Source organism: Leptodactylus fuscus, chromosome 5 (genome assembly GCF_031893055.1).
Source record: "Leptodactylus fuscus isolate aLepFus1 chromosome 5, aLepFus1.hap2, whole genome shotgun sequence".
NCBI classification, from domain to species: Eukaryota; Metazoa; Chordata; class Amphibia; order Anura; family Leptodactylidae; genus Leptodactylus; species Leptodactylus fuscus.
In genome coordinates, this window is record NC_134269.1 from 215,881,074 (window position 1) to 215,904,884 (window position 23,811).

Genomic DNA, 23,811 nt, shown 5'->3' on the forward strand with positions numbered 1-23,811 from the left:
GGTTGTCATTGACATCAACAACAGTCACTAGAACTTTACAATGTCCAACCATTGGGTGATCTCCATTGTCTATGGCTTTGACGTGAATTTCATACATTTTTGATTTTTCATAATCAATCTCACCTTTTACTATAATTTCTCCAGTCTGTTCATCTAAACTGAAGACATTCTTTGCTTCATCTGTCATCATGCTGCTAAATTTATAGGTTATTTTCCCATTTTTTCCCTGATCCAAGTCTGTAGCATTTAGCTTAAACACTAATGTCCCATGCACAGCATTCTCAGTCACACTACATTGGTAAAATGGCTGATCAAACACTGGAGCATTATCATTGACATCCTCGACAGTGATGACAATATGTGTAGTGCCACTTAGTCTTGGTTTTCCTCCATCATAAGCTGTCAGTGTCAGGTTGTGGACAGATTGCTTTTCTCTATCAAGGGCTTTCTTCAGCACAAGTTCCAATGACCTGATTTCATTCATATATTTTTGAAATTCTAAAGCAAAATATTCACTTGCACTGAGCTCATAGTTTGTGATAGAATTTGTGCCAAGATCTGGATCTGCAGCTCCTTTTATTGGAAATCTGGATGCAGGTATAAGCTCTAAAATATCTAGATGAATTACATTAGATGAAAACACTGGACTATTGTCATTGATATCTTCTATCTCTACATCTACACGATACATCTGCACAGGCTTATCTACAATAACCTGCAGAGGAATAATACAGAAGGGAGTATTTGGACACAGAACCTCTCTGTCTATTGTCTCTTTAACAAACAAGATTCCATTCTGCAGATTCACCTGGAAATATTCCTTCTCATCTCTAGAGACAATATGTAACATTCTGGAATTAATCTCACCTATATCCAGTCCAAGATCCTGAGCAATTCTCCCAACAAAGATGCCATGCTTGGATTCCTCCGGGATGATATAATGCAGCTGACTCAGGACCACATCCCACGTTATTTGCAGCAATAATATATAGAGCAACTGGCTTGATTCTTGATGATGCTGATTTTTAGTCACCATTTCTCAATTATTTGATAGTAATTTGTTCTCCAATGAATAAGGCACTTAAATGAATTGAAGATCCAAAACACGGGAGAGAAATTCTATGATGGCTGGTATTTCTGCAGCAAGACGTTCATCCGATAGTAATGGAGTGTCGTATTTATCCTTTGTTTTGATAGCAAAACTTGGTATGTACTGTCATCTAGTGTCTGATTTCAATATTGCAATTTTTTTTTACTGACTAAAAGAGCAAGGGATTCTCTTAGCTAATGTATCTTTTTTTAATGAAATATATCAGTGATTAAACAATTTTAATTAAATTTAATATTAGAAATTTTTAATCCAATTTACTTATATGCATTTTTTTTCATCAAAGTATTACTTCAATGTATGTAAAATATTTTTTTTTTCAGTAATAATTAGTGGTATTTAAAGAAAGTTGTGCTTTTTTGGTTAAAGCCAAAATGTGTTCTTATATCAACAGTATTTTCCAAAACCCATACAAAATGGCGCTTCCATGGTGAACAGATGGGTTTTTGGAACATGCTTTGGAACCATTTAATATAATATCATCTCATTTATTCTTTTTGTTAGATCAGAAAAGATTCAAGCATCCTGATGTTGATGTGCCCAAAGTGGCCCAATCATAAGCCTCAGGAGTCCCCGATGCTAGTGATGTCACCAAGATGACAGAAAGAGGCCGGAAGATGACATGAAAAAGGAATAGATGCCAAGCAGAGCTCTGGGGAGGTGAGGGAAGGTGAGTATTAGTGTCTATTATTTTTCTGCATTGCCCCTTGGCCGCGGCATATTAAACTTTGGGTCATTGAAGTCATTGGAGATGAACCCCAAAAATCTTATTTTAAGCCTGGTTTGCTCATCTTTAAGGATGGCCTGCAACACAAACCTTCTACCAGCATAATACAACTACTATATACTTACTAGAGATGTTGTATACATAGTATGTGCAGTTCTGATCAGATATGCAGATATGCAGATTGAGAAGTATTATGGTAACATTTCTATTAAGAATATCAGAGGAGCGGCAAAACTCAACTAGCAGAAATTATGCTTTAGAATTTGGGAATCTAAGCCCCGACTACAACAATTTATCCCCTTCACAGAAACACATAACTGTATTGTAAAACTTCTGGATTTATTTAACCTTGGGATAAAATACTATATTATATTATAATTTATATTTGTAGTTTATTTTGTATTATATTGTATAATATCAATTTTCAAAACAATTAACTCAACTCTACGTTTCCAATAAAATTCTCAGATTTTATTGCTATTATTCCCTATCCTTGATGTCAGATGTAACTGCTGGTGAATCTATCTGTAACATGATATAATGTCATGTCATTGCATTTTACAAATAGTTGTTGAAAAGATAAATTACTGTCAAACCTGAAAAAAATTCTTTGTTTTAATTTTATACATATTTTATATAAATTCTAAAATGTGTCTAAACAACAGATTATAACAGAAGATAGGTTTCAGTACCGAAAAATTTGTCATCTTTATTTTTATCAATTTTTATATTTGTTTAGAGTGATTCAGAATATGTTCAATTCCATTTATTTATTTTCATCTATTAAAATCCATTCCCGTTAATTTTATTGCCACTTAAAGAACGCTATAAACAGTTTGATATTATATTAAAAACTTAATTTTTTAAAAAAAATTGCATGTACATTTTGCATCAAATGTAGAAACAAAAATAATATATTACCACTGCTGACTATGTCTAAGTACATTTTATATTGTATATGTTAATTTGCTATTCAACATTCATTGTGTGTCTATGGAATAAACAACAGGAAGCCTTTTAATAACCGTCATCATTATCAAATCCTCACAAATGTGCAGACCTAAAACATATTTTGATTAAATAAAATACTTCAACTATATAAATATATAAAATATAAATATAAAATATGTAAATATATAAAATATAAATATAAAATATATAAATATATAATATAAATATAATATATATATATATAGATAGATAGATAGATAGATAGATAGATAGATAGATAGATAACGAAAAAAGCATAAAATAAGTAAGTTACAATTTTATGAATAAAACACATAGTTATTCCGCATACTAAAATTACTTTATTTTTTAATTATATTATTAATCATCACTTTAATTGGTATGTCTACAAAATATTCTTGTTCTACAATTAGAAGTAACTGTTATAGATTTATATAAACAACTTTACTTAAATTTATATTAAATTAAGATGATGATGATGATGATGATGATTGCATTTACTTTAGTGTAAGTTCTCTGTTTCACTTTATTTGTCTATTATTTACTACATATCCATGTTCAATATACAAATATTAAAATAAATTAGCGAATATAAAAAATACTGCAAAATATTAAGAATTTAATATAAAAAACAGTAAAATGTTTCTATCACATCATGCACAATATGTAATTGTAACTTTTTCAATACCTTTTCATGTTAACGTGAAGAAATTTCAATAAAAATATAAATATAAAAAAAGAATATAACTACTATAAAAAAGCATTAATGTATCAAAAATAATATCTGTAGGATATTAAATTGATGTGAAAAACATAACCTTAGTATTTTTATATTAGTATATTTTATTATACACTCACCGGCCACTTTATTAGGTACACCTGTCCAACTGCTCGTTAACACTTAATTTCTAATCAGCCAATCACATGGCGGCAACTCAGTGCATTTAGGCATGTAGACATGGTCAAGACAATCTCCTGCAGTTCAAACCGAGCATCAGTATGGGGAAGAAAGGTGATTGAGTGCCTTTGAACGTGGCATGGTTGTTGGTGCCAGAAGGGCTGGTCTGAGTATTTCAGAAACTGCTGATCTACTGGGATTTACAAGCACAACCATCTCTAGGGTTTACAGAGAATGGTCCGAAAAAGAAAAAACATCCAGTGAGCGGCAGTTCTGTGGGCGGAAATGCGTTGTTGATGCCAGAGGTCAGAGGAGAATGGCCAGACTGGTTCGAGCTGATAGAAAGGCAACAGTAAATCAAATAGTCACCCGTTACAACCAAGGTAGCCAGAAGAGCATCTCTGAACGCACAGTACGTCAAACTTTGAGGCAGATGGGCTACAGCAGCAGAAGACCACACCGGGTGCCACTCCTTTCAGCTAAGAACAGGAAACTGAGGCTACAATTTGCACAAGCTCATCGAAATTGGACAATTGAAGATTGGAAAAACGTTGCCTGGTCTGATGAGTCTCGATTTCTGCTGCGACATTCGGATGGTAGGGTCAGAATTTGGCGTCAACAACATGAAAGCATGGATCCATCCTGCCTTGTATCAACGGTTCAGGCTGGTGGTGGTGGTGTCATGGTGTGGGGAATATTTTCTTGGCACTCTTTGGGCCCCTTGGTACCAATTGAGCATTGTTGCAACGCCAAAGCCTACCTGAGTATTGTTGCTGACCATGTCCATCCCTTTATGACCACAATGTACCCAACATCTGATGGCTACTTTCAGCAGGATAATGCGCCATGTCATAAAGCTGGAATCATCTCAGACTAGTTTCTTGAACATGACAATGAGTTCACTGTACTCCAATGGCCTCCACAGTCACCAGATCTCAATCCAATAGAGCATCTTTGGCATGTGGTGGAACGGGAGATTCGCATCATGGATGTGCAGCCGACAAATCTGCGGCAACTGTGTGATGCCATCATGTCAATATGGACCAAAATCTCTGAGGAATGCTTCCAGCACCTTGTTGAATCTATGCCACGAAGAATTGAGGCAGTTCTGAAGGCAAAAGGGGGTCCAACCCGTTACTAGCATGGTGTACCTAATAAAGTGGCCGGTGAGTGTATATTATGTTTATATTAAGATAATATCAGCATAATATTAGTGTTAATAATATAATTCTTTCCTCCAATGTTGATTGGATCAATTAAAGCAATATCATGATGCTCAACAGAATATCACAAAATATTAACAAAGCTTTATAAGGCTGCAATTCACCCCCCCCCCCCCCAGAGGAGTCACACATGAATACAGATAGGATTGTTAGCTTGTTCCATTGTGTTAGCTTACAAGACTATTATATGTTGCTTTTTTCTTGTTGGACGCGATATACATAATTGAACATGTCCATCAAAGAGCAGAGGTAAGAGATGACATGTCAGTATATACAGTACTTTTTATGATGAGATAAATGATCATTGTACTCATATGTAAATAAGGGGGAAGGGTTTTGAGGGTGGACTTAGCTTGTCTGGGCTTAGTCATGGCTTCAGTTGTAGATTCTAGGTCATTGCATATGACTACAACTGTGATATACATGAAAATGTCCCTCCAAAGCTGAATAACAGAGGCATATTTGGAAACTGTTTCAATCACTTTGATAAACTTCCTCAAGGATGAAACAATTTATGTTCATTTTAAATGTAGTAAAGAAAATACAATGACATGACACTGGTGAAAACTTTACTAAGATCTAGTTGACTGTAGATCATGCAAAACATCGTCCGAGGAGATTGTAATAAGTAGAAGACAAGAATACTCAATTAATTATACTGTAAAAACACCCAACAAAGATGGAGGGTAATTCTCTAGATGTGAAATGATTAAAACAAATCATCGTACTCAAGCATGGACTTCTATATGATTTTTGCAGATCTATATGATCTATGTTGCAGCATGAAAAGCATATTCTTATTAAAAAAAATGCTGTTGTATTAATTATAATTTATATTAAATATGAAATTATTTTATTCATTCATTCATTTTGTTCATGTGACTATAATAAAGTGTGTAATATATCTTATCTAAGAGAAATGTTTCTAGATGATATTATAAGATTCTCTTCGGTGTGCTAACTGGCCAGATCCATCATCACTGAAGAGTCTACATAGAAGTCTACAGATAAACAAGAAGTAGAGAGAAGAAGAGTGGGAAGCATAGAGCTATAGATGACCTGGACCAGATAACAGTAAGATGTCTCTCCAGAGATTTATTTACATCTGTACTGCGAGAACTTGCATGAAAACTGCTAAAAAAAAAAAACCTGTTAGAAATTTTCTAAACCCTTCTTGTTATTTGAGTCTCGGCACATCCCTGGTCTCCTTCTCTCTCTTTGGGCTCCTTCTTCTCTCTTCTTTGAGTAAGGGGCTCATGGCTTAGAAATAATGAGGAACATTGCTTTAAGTGAATACTAGAACTTAACCAAAAGGGCACAAGGAAGGAGAAAGTAGGAAAGACATGTCTTATGTTATGAATTCCTAGAGTTAAAGAGATTTGGGATTACTATATAGGTGGCTTCTGGAGGCTTCCCCCTATATATAGTTATCCCCAATCCATGGAACATGAAATAAATGTTGGATTTCTTGGTAACCATCCACTGATGGAATTCAATTAAATTTGTCCTGAATTTTCAAAAAAATTTGAGCTTTCATCTGATTTTGATGTTTTGGGGGTTTATCACACACAAACTAGAAATGAAATAGTTATACTCAAAGGTATCTTCAAATTTACTCGACCTCCATCACCTCAGAGTATAATTATTTCACTTCCAGTTAGCGACAAATGTATTTGACCCAAAATAAATTTTTGGGTCGAACCGTCCAAACACAAAATTAAATGAATTTTCAGAAGTTTGCCCTTTTGAAATGAATTTTATCTAAATTTTTCATGTTATTATGACCATGTGAATTTTGTACTAAATAAAAGCATTTTTAATCATTTGAGCCCCTAAATAATTTGTCTTTTGTTTATTTATTTGTTTATTTAATTAAATCCGTCCTCCCATTCATAAGACATGGCCCCTGGAGTTTGTGTGTAAAGTAGCAGCAGTTTTCCAAGTGGGCAGAAACCTTCTATATTTCTCTGAGAAACTAAAAAAAAGTCACCACCATTTGGAGAATCAGAGCTAGGGTACCTATAATTGTCCAGGGACAACCAGGACGGTTTGTTCAGGGGCAATGATGTATGTTATTTAGCATTTAGTATTTGGTGACAGGTCCTCTTTAAATGTAATTCAGCAACACCAACAGATATCACTGCAGACCAAATACCTGGACCTCCTGCTATCAGAAGACAGTGGGCAGACTTTAGAGGTCAAACTCATTGCTTCAATATGACAACACCTTTCTTAAGTTGAGGCTAATATGATGGTCAGGTAATGAAAAAATGACTATTATTGCCGAAAGAAGTAGATTACCATATAATCGATAGGCTGGATCTAACAGAGTGTAAGCCAGGTGTCCAAAGTAAGAAAACACCATATTCCCCTTTCTGAGATCCATAAGCTACACTAAGGATATAAAAGGGTTTGTTTTTGAAAAATACAATCTTAAAGGGGTTATCAGATATTTTTTTTTTTTTATAAAAATCTGACCTTTTCACAAAAAAGTCACTTTAGTCAATAGGCTATGCTGGGTATTGCAATTCCACCCTATCCTTATGTACCAAAATATAATCCCAACAGGTAAGATAATGGGCTTTTCTTTGAAAAAGTTAGAAAATTACAGAACTTTAAATACACTGTAGTACTTAAGTATGAATCACAATACACTATATATAGACTATATATAGAAATATATAGATAGTATAAGATTTAATCTGGTATGTTAATATGGTCCACGAAAAATATTGCTAAATGAAAAATTGGGTTAGGTTGGTCTGTACCAACAACTCAGAAAACATTGTATTACTCAGATAATTAAAATGTTTATATCCTTCAAACCCATTTTAAAAGGTCAATATTGGTTGGTAAAATATTGGTAAAATATTCTAGTTTTTAATGAAAGTAGCAATTAAAGTAACAATTGTGTTGCTTTATTGAACACTTACCATTGCAGAAGCTTCTGGTGCAAACCTACTGATATTAGATCGAGTGTAACCCAATGATGATTGAGGAAAGTTCGGGGTGAAAAGAATCAAGTCGTTTTTTGGTGGAATCCCACTCAAGTTGACTTTATACTGACGTTGTTGAGAGTAGGTCCAGCTGCCCGCTATACTGGGGCACATTGTATTATGTCTCAGGTCATTTATCTCTTGGGTATATTTATTCCATCTCAATACTGTGTATGTGATCAGTGTAACAAGGAATACCCCCGAAATCAAACAAATGGAAACAATCAAGTAAATGTTTTCCTCCGGAAGCTCAAAATCTTTCCTTTTATCTTTCTTTTGTTCTGTTGGTAAATTGTGACCAGGGTCCACCAGTATGATGACAATAGTGACCGTTGTAGACATGGCTGGGTCTCCATGATCTTTTAATAAAATGGAAAATCTATATTCATCATCATCTGATTCCAAAAACTGATGCATTAGAATAATATCGCCGCTGTGCTTCCCAACCGCAAAAGGAAAATTTCTCCCCAAATCAATAAGTTCATAAGAAATCCAAGCATTGTAGCCTGAATCTGCATCAATGGCCTTTATCTTAGTCACAAGATACCCAACTTTGACTGATCTTGGAACAATTTCTATAATTTCAGACTCAACGTTTTGTAAAGGAGCGATAACACTTGGGGCGTTGTCATTAATATCTTCGATAAATATATACAACATGATCTCACTGCTCAAAGCTGGCAAACCGGCATCGGTGGCTTTTATTTGACAATGAAATTGCGAAACCTGCTCGTGGTCAAAGGACAAAAGAGCAAATAATTTGCCGTTCTCAGGATTGATGGATATATATGAAGATATGGGGATTCCATCGATGGTACTGTCAATGATTGAGTAGGTAATAAATGAATTTTGGCTCATGTCTGGATCAAATGCTGACACGGTGTAGATGGGGGAGCCCGGAGGGTTATTTTCCTTAATAGACACTGCTTCAGGTATTTGCAAAAAAATTGGTGGATTGTCATTCACATCATTGACTTGAATTTTGATGGATTTGGTTACTGAGAGTGGCAAAGAACCGTCATCTGTTGCTGTGATTTCAATGTCGTATTCGGATACAGTTTCCCGGTCCAATTGTCCATTCACTGTCAGTGAAAAATATTCTCGTAAAGTTGGAGTTATTATAAATGGAAGATTTTGGGAAATATGGCAATTGACTCGCCCATTCTCCCCCAAGTCTTTATCATAGGCTCGGATTACGGCAACCACTGATCCTTTAATGGCATCTTCAGGGACAGGGACATTAAGTGACGTCACCATAATCTCTGGAACGTTATCATTCATGTCAATAATATTAACTAATATCTTACAGTGTCCTGTCATTGCTATGTGTCCTTTGTCAATCGCGGCCACCTGAATTTCATACACATTTCTCTTTTCATAATCGATTTCTCCGGCCACCCGAATGATCCCGGTTTCTGACTCTATTCTGAAAGCTGATGACACCTGTTGAGAAAACGGTTCATTGAACGTATAAAATATCTCTCCATTTTGTCCTTGGTCAAGGTCGGTAGCATTCACCGTGATGACAATAGTCCCGTTAAGAGCATTTTCCAGCAAACTCACTTGGTAAAATAGTTGACCAAACAATGGGGCGTTATCATTGACATCTTGCACCGCGATCAGGAGTTGCACGGTGCCACTTAACCTTGGTTTCCCTCCATCATATGCAGTCAACGTAAGGTTGTGAAGAGGAATCTGTTCTCTATCCAAAGATTTCTTCAACACAAGCTGAACAGATTTGCTTTCATGTGTGTAAGTCTGTACATCAAGTGCAAAGTATTCACTTGTACTGAGCTCATAGCTTGTTACAGAGTTTGTTCCTATATCGGGGTCCACAGCTCCCTCTAGTGGAAAGTGAGATCCCAGTAACATGACTTCAGATATGAACACTTTAAACTCATTTGCAGAGAACATTGGATAGTTATCATTAATATCTTCAATTTCTACATCAACATGATGAATCTGTACAGGTTTATCTACAATTATTTCTAGCTGCACTGTGCAAATGCTGATCTCAGGACACATCTGCTCCCTGTCTATAATCCTGTTCACAAATAAGATACCATTCTGCAGGTTTACCTGGAAATAATCTGTCCCATCTTTGGAAACAATTCTCAGTCTCCTGGAGTTGATATCACTGATGTGTATCCCCAGATCTTGAGCTAATCGTCCAACAAATGTTCCATGTTTGGATTCCTCAGGTACAACATAGTGGAGCTGGCACAGCACTAGATCAAGAGTCATTTGTAGGATGAAGACAAATCCAAGCCTCTGCCTAAATACACATTCATATAAATGGAGAACCATTTCTGCAACTGAGAGTTATTTATATGGAAAGAAAATCTTCCTAGGAAGAAAAAAAAAGTCAATCCAAAGAAACGGTAAAACCTGACGCACTAAAGAAATGGATTGGAAGCTGTGTGTTTTTTCACAAACATTGTCTAAGGGTGACATCTGGTGATAAAATGTTGAACTACAACATGATTTTTTATTTATTTATTATTTTATGAACTCTTATTTTAGAATGTGACATTCAGGAATCAATATATTCATTTTATTTAATATAAATTAGTTATAAAATTACAACCAAAAATGTAATGCATGGAAACTTAGACAAATAATATATCTAATACAAGCATTGCTTTCATTTATAATTTACAGTAGCAAGTTCACTGTAACCCCAGAATGTGCGTTTTAATATAAAATTCATATTACGTCGCGAAGACACATTCTTAGATAACCTTTACTTTCTAATACTGTGATCATCATCATCAACTGAAAAAGTAAGAATATTCTTTTAAGCAGAAATTAAATCATAGGGGGACGAAGTACAAAAATATTTATTAATGATTTCAATTTTAGTCTCAATTTCATTATGTTTTTAAGCAAAATATCCAATTCTAATTATTTATAATATATAGTTAGATTATGTAATACTTAGAAATTCTCCTTTCTTTAGCTAAATAGTGTTTTATATTTTCCTGTCTATAACGTATCACATCCAGTTTTTCTTCTTATTATTTTTTATGGGTTTTAGCTAATTTTGCTCAAAATATATGATACAGAATGAACTTTATTATTATTATTAATATTATTATTATTATATAATAAACTAAAATATTTTATATATATATATTTAGAATATTTTATATCAGTTTGTCAAAGTTAATAGTGATGAGTACTTCTTTTTTATCTAAACTTGCTTCTGAATTATTGGTGTCCAACCCTGAAATATCATCAACCTAATAAAGCCTTACAATTTCTAAAAGGAATCACAACATTTGCTGTGAAACAACCTTTTCAAGTTTTCCTTACAAATATTGATTTCATCTTTTATGCCCCTTCACTTTTCCCCATTTTTTTTATTTTCTGCATCAACTTATCTAAAATTATTTACAAAGATTTTAGGTGCTCAAGCTTAAAAACTTAAAACTTGAAAAAGTTAAAATTCCAATTCTTTCTTACATTTCCAAACACGAAAAACATATCAAGTGCAATAAGTAGAGTTTATTTTTTCTCTTATTTAACATATATTGACAATTGATTTTCTCAAATATTTTAGGAATCGATCAGCCTTCAATGGAATAATAAATATTCTTTCGGAGAAGAAAGCAAAAGTTTATAACCACATTTGTCACCGGCTTACATAGTAACTCAGAAATTTAGAAGATCGCTATCAGGAAATGTAACACACAGAGCCTGACTTCGCATGCTTTGTGTGCGGGTTTTCTGATGTACAAGGCATAAAAAAAGTCACAAAGGACAAGGATAAATGTGGACCAGGATGGGGACGCCAGAAAACTGGTTCAAGTTCCAAGTAAGACCTACACCAGTTTGGCTTAGGTTTCAATTCCCATGCACAGGACCTCCTATGAATTAATAAAGATCAGAGCACAAAGAGACAATCTTAATAAATCATCCCCACTGTTCATCTAGTCTGCCCCCTACATTTTATATATATATATATAATCTTGATTTTATTCTGGACATGCTTAAATTCACTTACTATCAACTTTTCAACCACATCTGCTGGAGGTTTGTTCCAATTCTCATACACTCTTTCATTAAAATAATATGTTCTGTTATTTCTTTTGACCAACTCCCAACTAATATCCTGTTAATATCTTGTCCCATTGCAAATATTTTTGCAATGCTGTCCCAAAATTGCAAATTAATAATAATAATAATAATAATAATAATAATAATAATAATAATAATAATAATATATTATGATCTCCTTATTTTAACTTGTATTAAATAAAAGTATAGAAACAAGAAAAAAATATATAAAATAAATTACCAATAAGAGCAAATATAATACAGCACTAATACACCCATTACTGCTGATAAAATAAAATCATTATAGAACAATATAAAGATAAATATAATAAAATCATTAAATAAAAAAATAAAATAAAATAAAATCATTATAGAACAGAATATACATTATATAATAGAATCTTGTGCATCATAAAAGCAAACAATGCCCAACAAAATAAAATAAAATAAAATAAGGATGTTAATCCACCAACAAAGCAACATTTGCCAAATTTCAGTTCATTTAGGACCAAAGCGGTGGTAATTGACACTAGTGACCTGACTTTATACATGAGGATTTTTCAGTTCCACCAGCAGGTAGAGATGGCACCATATCTTTTGCCCATGTAATGATATGCTAAGGCATCATGGGATTGATAGCAGAGCAAGAAAATTCTACAAACCGAGATAATATCTGACCCTAGTATAAATCAATGAATGCAATTTACATATAAGAAATTAAGTATGATATAATGCGTCATATTCTCTGTGCTGGCTCTGCATGGGAATACAATACTTGCTGCCAGTTCCTACTGCTCTTTACTGTTTGTCCCATGTCCTTGGGTGCCCAATCTAAAATTACAAAGGTATTTCATTTTTATTTAGTTACTACAGTATTAAGCATTCTTACACTTAGCAAACCACTGCTCAGAAGAGAATGGTACAGGTGATTATACGAAACATTGTTGAATATTTTACAAAATAAATATAATTTCCTTCCCCACTTATTAAGGCTCAGTTTACAATCCAAGCAGCACTTTTCTCTATGGATTTTCCGGGTAGAAATTGGTCAATCTAGAGTCTATAGTCCTTTTTAATGGGATTGGGTTTCCATTTTTCGGGTCTCCGAGCTGACCTGAAGAACAAAAACTTAATCGCAAATATGAACCTAGTGTAAGCAGCTCTGTTCCTCCTCTTTGTCATAACTCAGTCTATTTGCAAAGAATCAGAGATGGGATGGGGAGAAGGAGGAGGAGGAGGGTGGTAATTGATCTATTGCTCCATTTTACACATTGGTAGAGTCTCCAGACTCTAGAGCAGTGTCATAAGAGCTCTACCTCGGCTACAGTGTAGCAGCAGCAGTTATTTGTGTGTCTTTTCTAGCAGTCTACTCCTCACCCTCATGGACTCCTATGTAAAAAGTAACTTAGCTTAAGAGGAAAAGGAAACAGATTTCTTTAATAGGATATATTACAAAGTTTCTTATATTCACCAGTACTATTCATTTATGAGTAGGGTTGAGCCAATCTTGAGATTTCAGGATCGATTTTAAAATCTGATTTCCGATCCTTTTCCAACCTATCCCAATCCCGTTCGGAATCCAATCTTCACTGATCCTGATCGTTCAACCCTAGTCAATGCTTCTCTATGGGAAAAGTCACTTTTAGGGTTGACCGATCTTGAGATAACCTCCGACCTCAATCCCACTGGAAAAGATCCAGATTGGAAATCTGATCGCGAAATTTACTCTATCACCGATCGGAATCCGATATTTTTTGATCCCGATTGCTCAACCCTATTTATGAGAAGATATATCATTACTGTATGTTACGCTTTAAGCTATAAGACTCCTAAATACTCGTACATACCACCAACTCCAATAATAACAGTAATGGGCACTCATACATGAGACTACCCAAGTAATGCCTGTACTGTAGGACATAGATTGTGATCAGGTTTAGTTCTTACCTTTGCTGATAGACCTGTCATAAGCCCGGGCCTATGAGGGTTTACTTCTGTATCTAATGCATGAGGTAGATTTGGAGTGAATAAAATAAGGTCATTTTTGGGGGTAGTCCCATTCATACAGTATTTGTATTGCCGCTGCATGGAATAGGTCCAGCTTCTAGCAATGGATCCCATATTGTTCTGCCTCAGCTCATCTATTTCCTGAGTGCACTGCTGCCAGCGGATCACTGTATACACAATAAGAGTAACTAAGAAGATCCCTGATATTAAGCAGATTGCCAATATTAAGTATACGTTAGGGCTTGTAAAATCCTCATATTTTAATCCTTTTTGGTTTTGTTCAACAAAAATTTCTTGTATTTTCTCAGTTAACAGAATGGTCATTGTCACCGTGGTAGACATTGGTGGCTCCCCGTGGTCCTTTATGACAACAAGTAGCTTGTATTCGTCTTGATGTGACTCGAGAAGTGGGCGAATGACCATTACATCTCCACTATGACGTCCAATTCCAAATGGGATTTTGTCAACTGGGTCTTTGAGTTCATAGGAGAGCCAAGCATTGTAACCAGAATCTGCATCTGTTGCTCTCACTTTAGTCACCACAGTTCCGATTTTTACGGATCGGGGGACAATTTCTGCAATTTCCGAGTCAACATTAAACAATGTTGGGTCTGGGCTTGGAGCGTTGTCATTGATATCAATGATAAAGACGTTCAAGGTCAAATTACTGCTTAAGGCTGGAAATCCTGCGTCTGTGGCTCGGAGAGAACATTGAAAATAACTAACTTGTTCTTGGTCAAAGGATAGCAAAGCAAAGATTTTCCCGTTTTCTGGATTTATGGAGAGGTAGGAGCTGACTGGGATTCCATCAATGGTGCTTTCGACAAGAGAATATGTTATAAAGGAATTCTGGTCTTTGTCTCCATCAGTGGCCGAAACGGTATAGACATGAGAACCCGGTGGGTTGTTCTCTGTGATAAAAATAGTGTCCAAATGTTGAGTAAAAGTTGGTGCGTTGTCATTAACGTCACTTATTTCTACCAGAATGGTCTCTGATGTGGAAAGGGCTGGTATTCCCTCATCATAGGCAGTAATTTCGATGTTATACATATCTATAGCTTCTCGATCCAGAGGTCCATCCACTATTAGTGAATAATACTCGCGGAGTGAAAGTTTTAACTTGAATGGGACATTTTTGGTAATCTGACATTTGACTTTACCATTGGGACCGGAATCTTTATCTTGTATTCTTATAATTGCCACGGTTGTCCCTACCGGGGAGTCTTCTGGGACAGGTAAAGAGAGAGATGTCACTGTCATCTCAGGTGGGTTATCATTCACATCTACGACGTTGACCAGCACTTTGCAATGTCCTGCCATTGGATATTGACCTCTGTCGAAGGCATCAACACGGATTTCATACTGACTATTTTGTTCAAAGTCCACTTCTCCGACCACTTTGATGTCACCAGAAATCTTGTCTAAATCGAACAGTGACCTTAGCAATGGTGGAACCTGGTTACTAAACTCATAAACGACTTCTCCATTTTCTCCAAGATCGGCATCGGTAGCGTTCAGCTTTACAACAATGGTTCCCTTCTGTGCATTTTCCAATAAATAAGTTTCGTAGACCGGCTGGGAAAAAGTTGGCGCGTTATCATTGACATCTTGTACGGATATAATAAGTTGAGTTGTGCCACTTAATTTTGGCTTGCCGCCATCGAATGCAGTAAGGGTTAGATTGACTAGAGGTTCCTTCTCTCTATCAAGGGGATTTTTCAGGACTACTTCAAGTGATTCACTTTGATGCTTGTCTTTTTGTACTTCCAAGGTAAAAAATGCATTTGGGTTCAGCTCATAGCTCCTTACTGAATTAATCCCTATGTCGTCATCGACAGCGCCCTCTAGTGGAAACCTAGTGCCAACGACTCTTGATTCTGCTATGGAAATGTTATACTGTTTAGCTGAGAACGTGGGAAAATTATCATTAATATCTTCAATTTCAACATCTACATGATATATCTGGACGGGTTTATCCACAATTATCTCAAGGTGGATTACACAAATACTAATCCTTTGGCAGATTTCTTCTCTATCTATAATGTTGTTGACAAATAAAATTCCATTTTGGAGATTTACCTGGAAATATTCCTTCTCATCTCTCGAGACGATCCGTAGCATTCTGGAATTAATCTCCCAGATCTCTAGACCCAGATCTTGAGCTATCCTTCCCACAAAGGTGCCGTGTTTCGATTCTTCAGGGATCATGTAGTGAAGCTGACAGAACACCAGATCCAACACCATCTGCAGCAAAAACGCACCTCTGAACGGATTCACAGCCCGGATAGTCCAGTATAACGATGACATCTCCATTGCAGGGCAGATCATTGGTTCTACAAAGTCATTAATGTTGCCATGTACCAGTTGATTCTTTTCTGTCGTCTTAATATATATGAAGGTCAGCAGCCATTACATCTTCCAGCACACACACAGGGAGCTTACATTGCTGCTCTTCTTTGCAAAAATGGACACACAGTGACACCCAGTGTACAAAACAAGAATGGCGACCTAGATCAGCAGTTGTCATAATGTAACATTTATTATCTAAAATTATTATGTTTTTTTTTTTTTTTTATTTATTTATTTTTTTCAGATAGGGTGTATAAATGGATATGTTAATATTGGGAGGTTTTTTTCTAATATCAGTTTAAATTATTTAAGATTTGAATAAAATATATAGTATATAAAATTTAAAAATATAATGTAATATAATATTCATATAAAAATGGCAAATCTATCTTTGTTAATCGAGGCTGATTTTACAATTTTAAAAAAATTATCAATATTCTAATTTAAAAAAAAATCATTTCAAAATCAAAGTTACGGGAGAAGTTTTTATTAAAAATAAAAAAAAATGAATTAAAAATAATAAAATATATAAAAAATAAACTGATTAAAAATAAATAAATTTTTTAAAAATTAAATTATTCTAAGTCATAATATATTCCATTGTCTTACAATATGGTTTTATTCTACTATGTTTTGTATGTTTTCTTATAGCCTATTATCATGAAGGTAACTGTAAAAGAAGTTGATAGTAAAGTGTAATAAGGTAAACTACTAGTTCGATCAGCTACAATGATGTACGGTATTAACACTATCATTCCCAGAACATCAAACTGCACATTACAGAAAATGACAATGTATTAAAAAGGAAGAAAAAAGAAAGTCTGAATCAAATAACCTTTGCACACAATCGGTGAGATTTCTGAAGACTGGTATTCCATATGCCAGTCTTGATCTCCTCTACACAAACCTCTTAATAAATTAGGGGCCTCTCTTCTCATTGGTGCACCAGAAACCCAATCCAGATCGGAGCTATAACTTACCCAGTCTCTGGAGTAAAGTATTGTAAATATGTGGGCCCCTCCCCCTCCCCTGAGGCCCCACCCATATTTTTAACCTAAAGTTTCAATCTTACATGTGTTACATTTCAAGGTGTTGTCTATTGTTTCCAAATGATATTTTTTGTAGCATACACATTGTGAATATACAGCCTTCAGCATCTTACATGACTTTCTGCCCCTTCTTTCTTGTCCAGAAAAATCCTCCCCTCCTTTATGTTCAGATCCCATTATGTCCTGGCTTTCCCACAATACACATTACTTTTATAACGCTTGCTGTGTCTCGATCCCAGGACCCCTGGTGCCGCAGCCACGAGCTCAGCAGTAACATGTGGCAATGATTTGCTTTACATGGCTCCTATAGATGGATTGCTCTGGGGCCCGGAAGCTTCAAGTTACTCCTTTAGGGAATTGGGTTTCTTTTTACTGGGTTTCTGGCTGACATATGGAGTAATAAAGGCAATTTAGTTTTCTTTTCCAGTATAGTGCCCCTTATAGGTAAGTCAATATCTGTATATCAATCAATATATAAATATTACTGAAACCTATAGGTGAGACTGCAAATGTTTCTTCATGTTGGAGGAAGTGTAATTTGCATAGTTAAGTGTATTTTATTTCTAAATATATATTATTTATATATACTCTATATATTTTATATATACACAGAGAGAGAGTGATATGAGATAGATGATTGCTAGATAGATAGATAGGAGATAGATAGATAGATAGATAGATAGATAGATAGGAGATAGATAGATAGATAGATAGATAGATAGATAGATAGATAGGAGATAGATAGATAGATAGGAGATAGATAGATAGATAGATAGATAGATAGATAGGAGATAGATATGGGATGGATGGATAGATAGATAGATAGATAGATAGATAGATAGATAGATAGATGATAGATAGATAGATAGATAGATAGATAGATAGATAGGAGATAGATAGATAGAGAGACAGGAGATAGATAGATAGATAGATAGATAGATAGATAGATAGATAGATATGGGATGGATGGATAGATAGATAGATAGATAGATAGATAGGAGATAGATAGATAGATAGATAGATAGATAGATAGATAGGAGATAGATAGATAGAGAGACAGGAGATAGATAGATAGATAGATAGGAGATAGATAGATAGATAGATAGATAGATAGATAGACAGGAGATAGATAGATAGATAGATAGATAGATAGATAGATAGATAGAAGATAGATAGATAGATAGATAGATAGATAGGAGATAGATAGATAGATAGATAGATAGATAGATAGGAGATAGATAGATAGATAGATAGATAGATAGATAGGAGATAGATAGATAGATAGATAGATAGATAGGAGATAGATAGATAGATAGATAGATAGATAGATAGATAGGAGATAGATAGATAGATAGATAGATAGATAGATAGATAGATAGATTGTAGATAGATAGATAGATAGATTGTAGATAGATAGATAGATAGATAGATAGATAGGAGATAGATAGATAGATAGATATGAGATAGATAGATAGATAGATAGATAGGAGTTAGATAGATAGATAGATAGATAGATAGATAGATAGGAGATAGATAGATAGATCCGTTAGAACTTTGGTTTTGTCTTGTATAGAGCTCCAGATCGGTATAGTCATAGGCTTAAAGTATAAAATTCAGGTCACCTGCAGTCACCTCTAGGGGGAGCTCACTGCGTACTGGATGACTCTTGAACATAACAATGACATAGAAATCAATAAGCTCATACACTCCTAGCAAATTGACTTCACTTTCTCTGGTATCATTGTGTGTGTGTGTGTGTGTGTGTGTGTGTGTGTGTATTTGTTCCTGTGTATTAGGAGCCTGAACATTGACATTGGCTAAAAATAAATCCAGATCCTAAATATCTTTCAGTATAAAGTATTTTATTTAAATTTAAAAAAAACAATGTAATGAATGAAATGAATATATAATTTTATTGTCAGAGTTGTCACAATGGTTCCATGTTGTATTATCATTTCAATCACATTCTCTAACAATTCCTCCTAATATTCATTGCTCACATTTTATGGATCTTCCTCCTGAGCTGTCAATGACATTTGTTTTTAGAGATTGTTCTTTCACATTTTACAGATGAGATCATTTCTACTATCAATTCTAATCTGTAATAAGTAACATGAAGCTGGATAATAAACCAGGAGAACACAAGTCTGGATCTGTAGCAGTCAAAGAAATTCTCATGTTATATACAAAGTGTTGAATTCACCTGGAAATACCTCTTCAGCCTGCAGGGTGTCTTCATCCAAAATGGAGGTCAAGCAATGATGTCTGTCCCCAAGTCTTTGTCATAATCGTCAGAAGCACCTTCACGTGTCCTTACAGCAGGCTGAGCAGTGTCAGAGAAGACTGGGCTGTTTGAGAAATGTGTCCTTGTCTCAACCTTAAATTCTCTTGATCTGAGGACATCAAATAGTAGTTCACATGTAGTAATAGGCAAGGAACAAGTCTCCATCCTGGTCCTCAGGAGTCTCAAGCCTTTGCTAGAAATTGATGGAACAAAAGACTGAATGGAAACACCCTGTCCTTATGTCAGTGTCCCTCGCCATCTGGTGGTGAGCGGTGAGATGGCATCCGAAGGAACAAGGCTTTGATGTTCTCCCTGATTTTGTATCTGAGAATATATCAATAGTAATTGTGATGTTTGCAAAACAGGGTAATATTATCTATCTATCTATCTATCTATCTATCTATCTATCTATCTATCTCCTATCTATCTATCTATCTATCTATCTATCTCCTATCTATCTATCTATCTATCTATCTATCTCCTATCTATCTATCTATCTATCTATCTATCTATCTATCTATCTCCTATCTATCTATCTATCTATCTATCTATCTATCTATCTCATATCTATCTATCTCTCTCTCTATTTATCTATCTATCTATCTCCTATCTATCTATCTATCTATCTCCTATCTATCTATCTATCTATCTATCTATCTATCTATCTATCTCCTATCTATCTATCTACCTATCTCCAATCTATCTATCTATCTATCTATCTATCTATCTATCTATCTATCTATCCATCTATCTCCTATCTATCTATCTCCTATCTATCTATCTATCTATCTATCTCCTATCTATCTATCTATCTATCTATCTATCTATCTATCTTCTATCTATCTATCTATCTATCTATCTATCTCCTATCTATCTATCTATCTATCTATCTATCTATCTATCTATCTATCTCATATCTATCTATCTCTCTATCTATCTATCTCCTATCTATCTATCTATCTATCTATCTATCTATCTATCTCCTATCTATCTATCTATCTATCTATCTCCTATCTATCTATCTATCTATCTATCTATCTATCTATCTCCTATCTATCTATCTATCTATCTATCTATCTATCTATCTATCTATCTTATAAACATGTATACGTCTGCCCTCTTTGTCAATGCAATAGTTAGAACAGGGTAAAAGTTCTATTATTTTCGGAATTTGTCTTTCCCATCATCACTTGGCTTCTATTATGGCAGGTCAATCACTAAGTGCGGAGCCGGATGAAATGATGGATCAATTTAGAAATCGTGTTCCTTTCCCTTATTTCATGAGAAAGTCTAACTGACAAGAAAAAGTGACAAAACCTAATGAAAGTGGCCGCGACGTGTCGGCTCCTGTGATACTGAGCTGTTTAATGACATCTTGACTTTCCAGTGAAATGTTACCTGCTCGAACATCTGAACAATTTTAACAATCGACCGCATCGATTCGAGAACCTATTAAGACTTCTCAAAAGAGCAGAAGAGGGAGATCAGAAACCTCACCAAAATATTTGTCACAAAGCTAACAATGTGCTGAAAGTTACTGAGATACATTCTAACTTGGAGAAGAAAAAATAAAAATTGCCATTTATTCCAATTATTTATTTATTTATTTAATCTGAACTATAATATGATGATCCAATACAAAGATATAGAAATACAGATCATGGGCTAAAATTCACAATTCAATAGAATTCATCGAGAGTGTTAATTATTTGCTGCAGGGATTTATCTACTATATCTTCAGGGCGCACACAGATATAGCACTTGCTCGATATTATAGTCAGCAGATCTTCAGCTGCTGAGAGTTGTAGTTCTCAGGAGGAAGAGTAAGACACTGGCAGGGTGTGAAGAAAAATGTTCTTACTGTCATTACAGACTGTGGCAGGTTGTCCCCATTCCATCTTCTCTAAGCTTCCTCTTCAGCTAGAGGTATGGTGGAGGTGTACAGGGGGTGTACAGGATGGGGAAGGGTACACCAGTTACAAGATGACATCCCCCAGGTGAACAGCCGGGTGAAGGGTGCGCCTCATCTATGAGTAGTGTGCCTTGTCATAAATGGGACGCACCCTCTGCTGGCTCCGGGGTATGAATACTGACATTAAATCTGAACCATTATGTCAAATAAATAAATATATATATATATATATATATATATATATATATATATTATATATATATATATATATATATATATATATATATATATATATATATGAATAAATCAAATAAATAAATAAAAAATAAAAAGCTTCTGATAATTTGTTCATTGGACAACTTCGACCACTCCTCAAGGCTTGCTTGGGCAGCTTAAAGGCATCCTATCACTCACACACAATTTTTTCTAGGTACAACATCGGAATAGCCTTAAGAAAGGCTATTCTTCTCCTACCTTTCATCGTCTTCTCCGCGCCACCGTTCACCTACAATCACGGTTTCTCTCGATATGCAAATTAGTTCTCTCGCAGCACTGGGGGCGTCCCCAATGCTGCAAGAGAACTCTCTCCAGTGCCGCCTCCATCTTCGTCAGCAGCGTCATCTTCACTTCTAGGCCTCGGGCCTTGGGCAAAGCAGACTGCACATGCCCACAGGCCACGAGAAAATGGCCGCTTGCACAGTATTGTAATCGGCCATTTTCTCATGGCCTGTGGGCATGTGCAGTCTGCTCTGCCCAAGGCCCGAGGCCTAGAAGTTACAAGCCACCGCCGGAAGAAGAGGATGAAGAGGACACCACTGTCGAAGATGGAGGCAGCGCTGGAGAGAGTTCTCTTGCAGCATTGGGGACATCCCCAGTGCTGTTTGAGCACTGAAGCCCACCCCCCAGTGCTGTGAGAGAACTAATTTGCATTCTGAGAGAAACCAGGATTGTAGGCAAAGAAGAACGAGAACACCGGGCACCGGACCAGTCATCTCTGCAGATAATTAGAATGAATGAACGCAGCCAGCGCGCAGGGGGTTAAGGCTGTGTTCCAGCTGCTTCCATTCATTCCTATGGAACCGCAGCGGAGCCTTCACACTGAGTATACACTCTGCTCAGAATGAGCGGAGCGTATACTCAGTGTGAAGACTAACATTGTTAGCTTTTCCCACAATGCTTGGCCAGTAGCAAAGCATTGTGGGAAATAATCACCGATCTCGATTTCACCTAAAAAGATTGTGTTCGGAATTCCGGTCGTGAAATTTTTTCGATCACCGATCGGAATCCAATCTTTTACGAACACGATCGCTCAACCCTACTGGGTGGACATTTCCTGAGTGTCGAGAAGAACTAAGAAGTGGAAACCAGCAGCAGACCTGGGCACTGACCAACTGGTCTTAGCATTTTGCAATTATTGAAAAAACAAAAATTAAAAATCTTTAGAAAACAATACAAAATTAGGAATGTTTGAAATCTCACTTACTCTGCTTGTAAGACACAAAGTCATCCCACCCACATTGATCCTGAAGCTTTTAAAGGATCTTGTTGCATGGCACTGTCCTTCCCTGTCTTAAATAGGAAGAATTCATTTAAGATCGTCACTGTACCCTGCATTCTCTATTCCTTCTCCCAATTCGATGCTATTTGGGCCTATAAGCAGGTGAGCTATGTACTTTCATAAGAGCCTGGCAGATTATTGGTCTCTCCCCTTTATAAATACTACGCAGTTGCCAAGCTCCCCCAACTTAGTTCTATCCATAATAAAACCAATGGCCTACAATGGGTGACATCAGCTTTGGTAGTCCCACCTCTCTACAAGTGCTACTTTGGGGGGAGGGTTCATTAGCAACATAGTTTGCCCGCTATTTTTAACCCCCTGCTTCCTCCTGGCCTATACCCTGATGAGTTTGGTGGAGACACGCTCGGTTTGATTACCTGATTGACTTCCTCTATAACTGCTGGGCTTTCACCACTTTGCTTCTACATTCTCCCCGCCTACCTCAGAGACTTTTTGGACTACACTGGTCTTCTATTTTCTATGTTCCCTCACCCCACTCACCCCAGAGATTTCCCCTGCTAGCTTTGAGAAACTCTACATGTTTAGAGTAGTTTGGTTAACATTCCAATCCAAAAGGAGCAACCAGGGTAACTAAAAGTGAATAAAACATAACCTTTAATGAAACAATTAAAATTATAAATAAATCATTTGTTAAAAGGTCTCACAAAGGCT

General features: G+C 35.6%; 1 protein-coding gene across 4 annotated transcripts in view; it reads right to left on the reverse strand.

Moving 5' to 3' along the window:
- Positions 1-16,458, reverse strand: part of LOC142204139 (protocadherin alpha-C2-like) — a 198,166-nt gene extending 181,708 nt beyond the window's left edge. The window contains exons 1-2 of one of the 4 annotated variants that reach the window (XM_075275417.1): positions 13,928-16,458; positions 10,044-10,196 (exon numbers count right to left, since the gene is read on the reverse strand). In XM_075275417.1, coding sequence (XP_075131518.1) covers positions 10,155-10,196; positions 13,928-16,315 — 2,430 coding nt within the window. In that variant the 5' untranslated portion in view covers positions 16,316-16,458 and the 3' untranslated portion in view covers positions 10,044-10,154. Of the gene's footprint in view, positions 1-7,858; positions 10,246-13,927 lie in introns of those variants that run through there. The other 3 variants (XM_075275414.1, XM_075275408.1, XM_075275409.1) reach the window with 3 other exon arrangements.
- Positions 16,459-23,811: the final 7,353 nt, after the last annotated feature.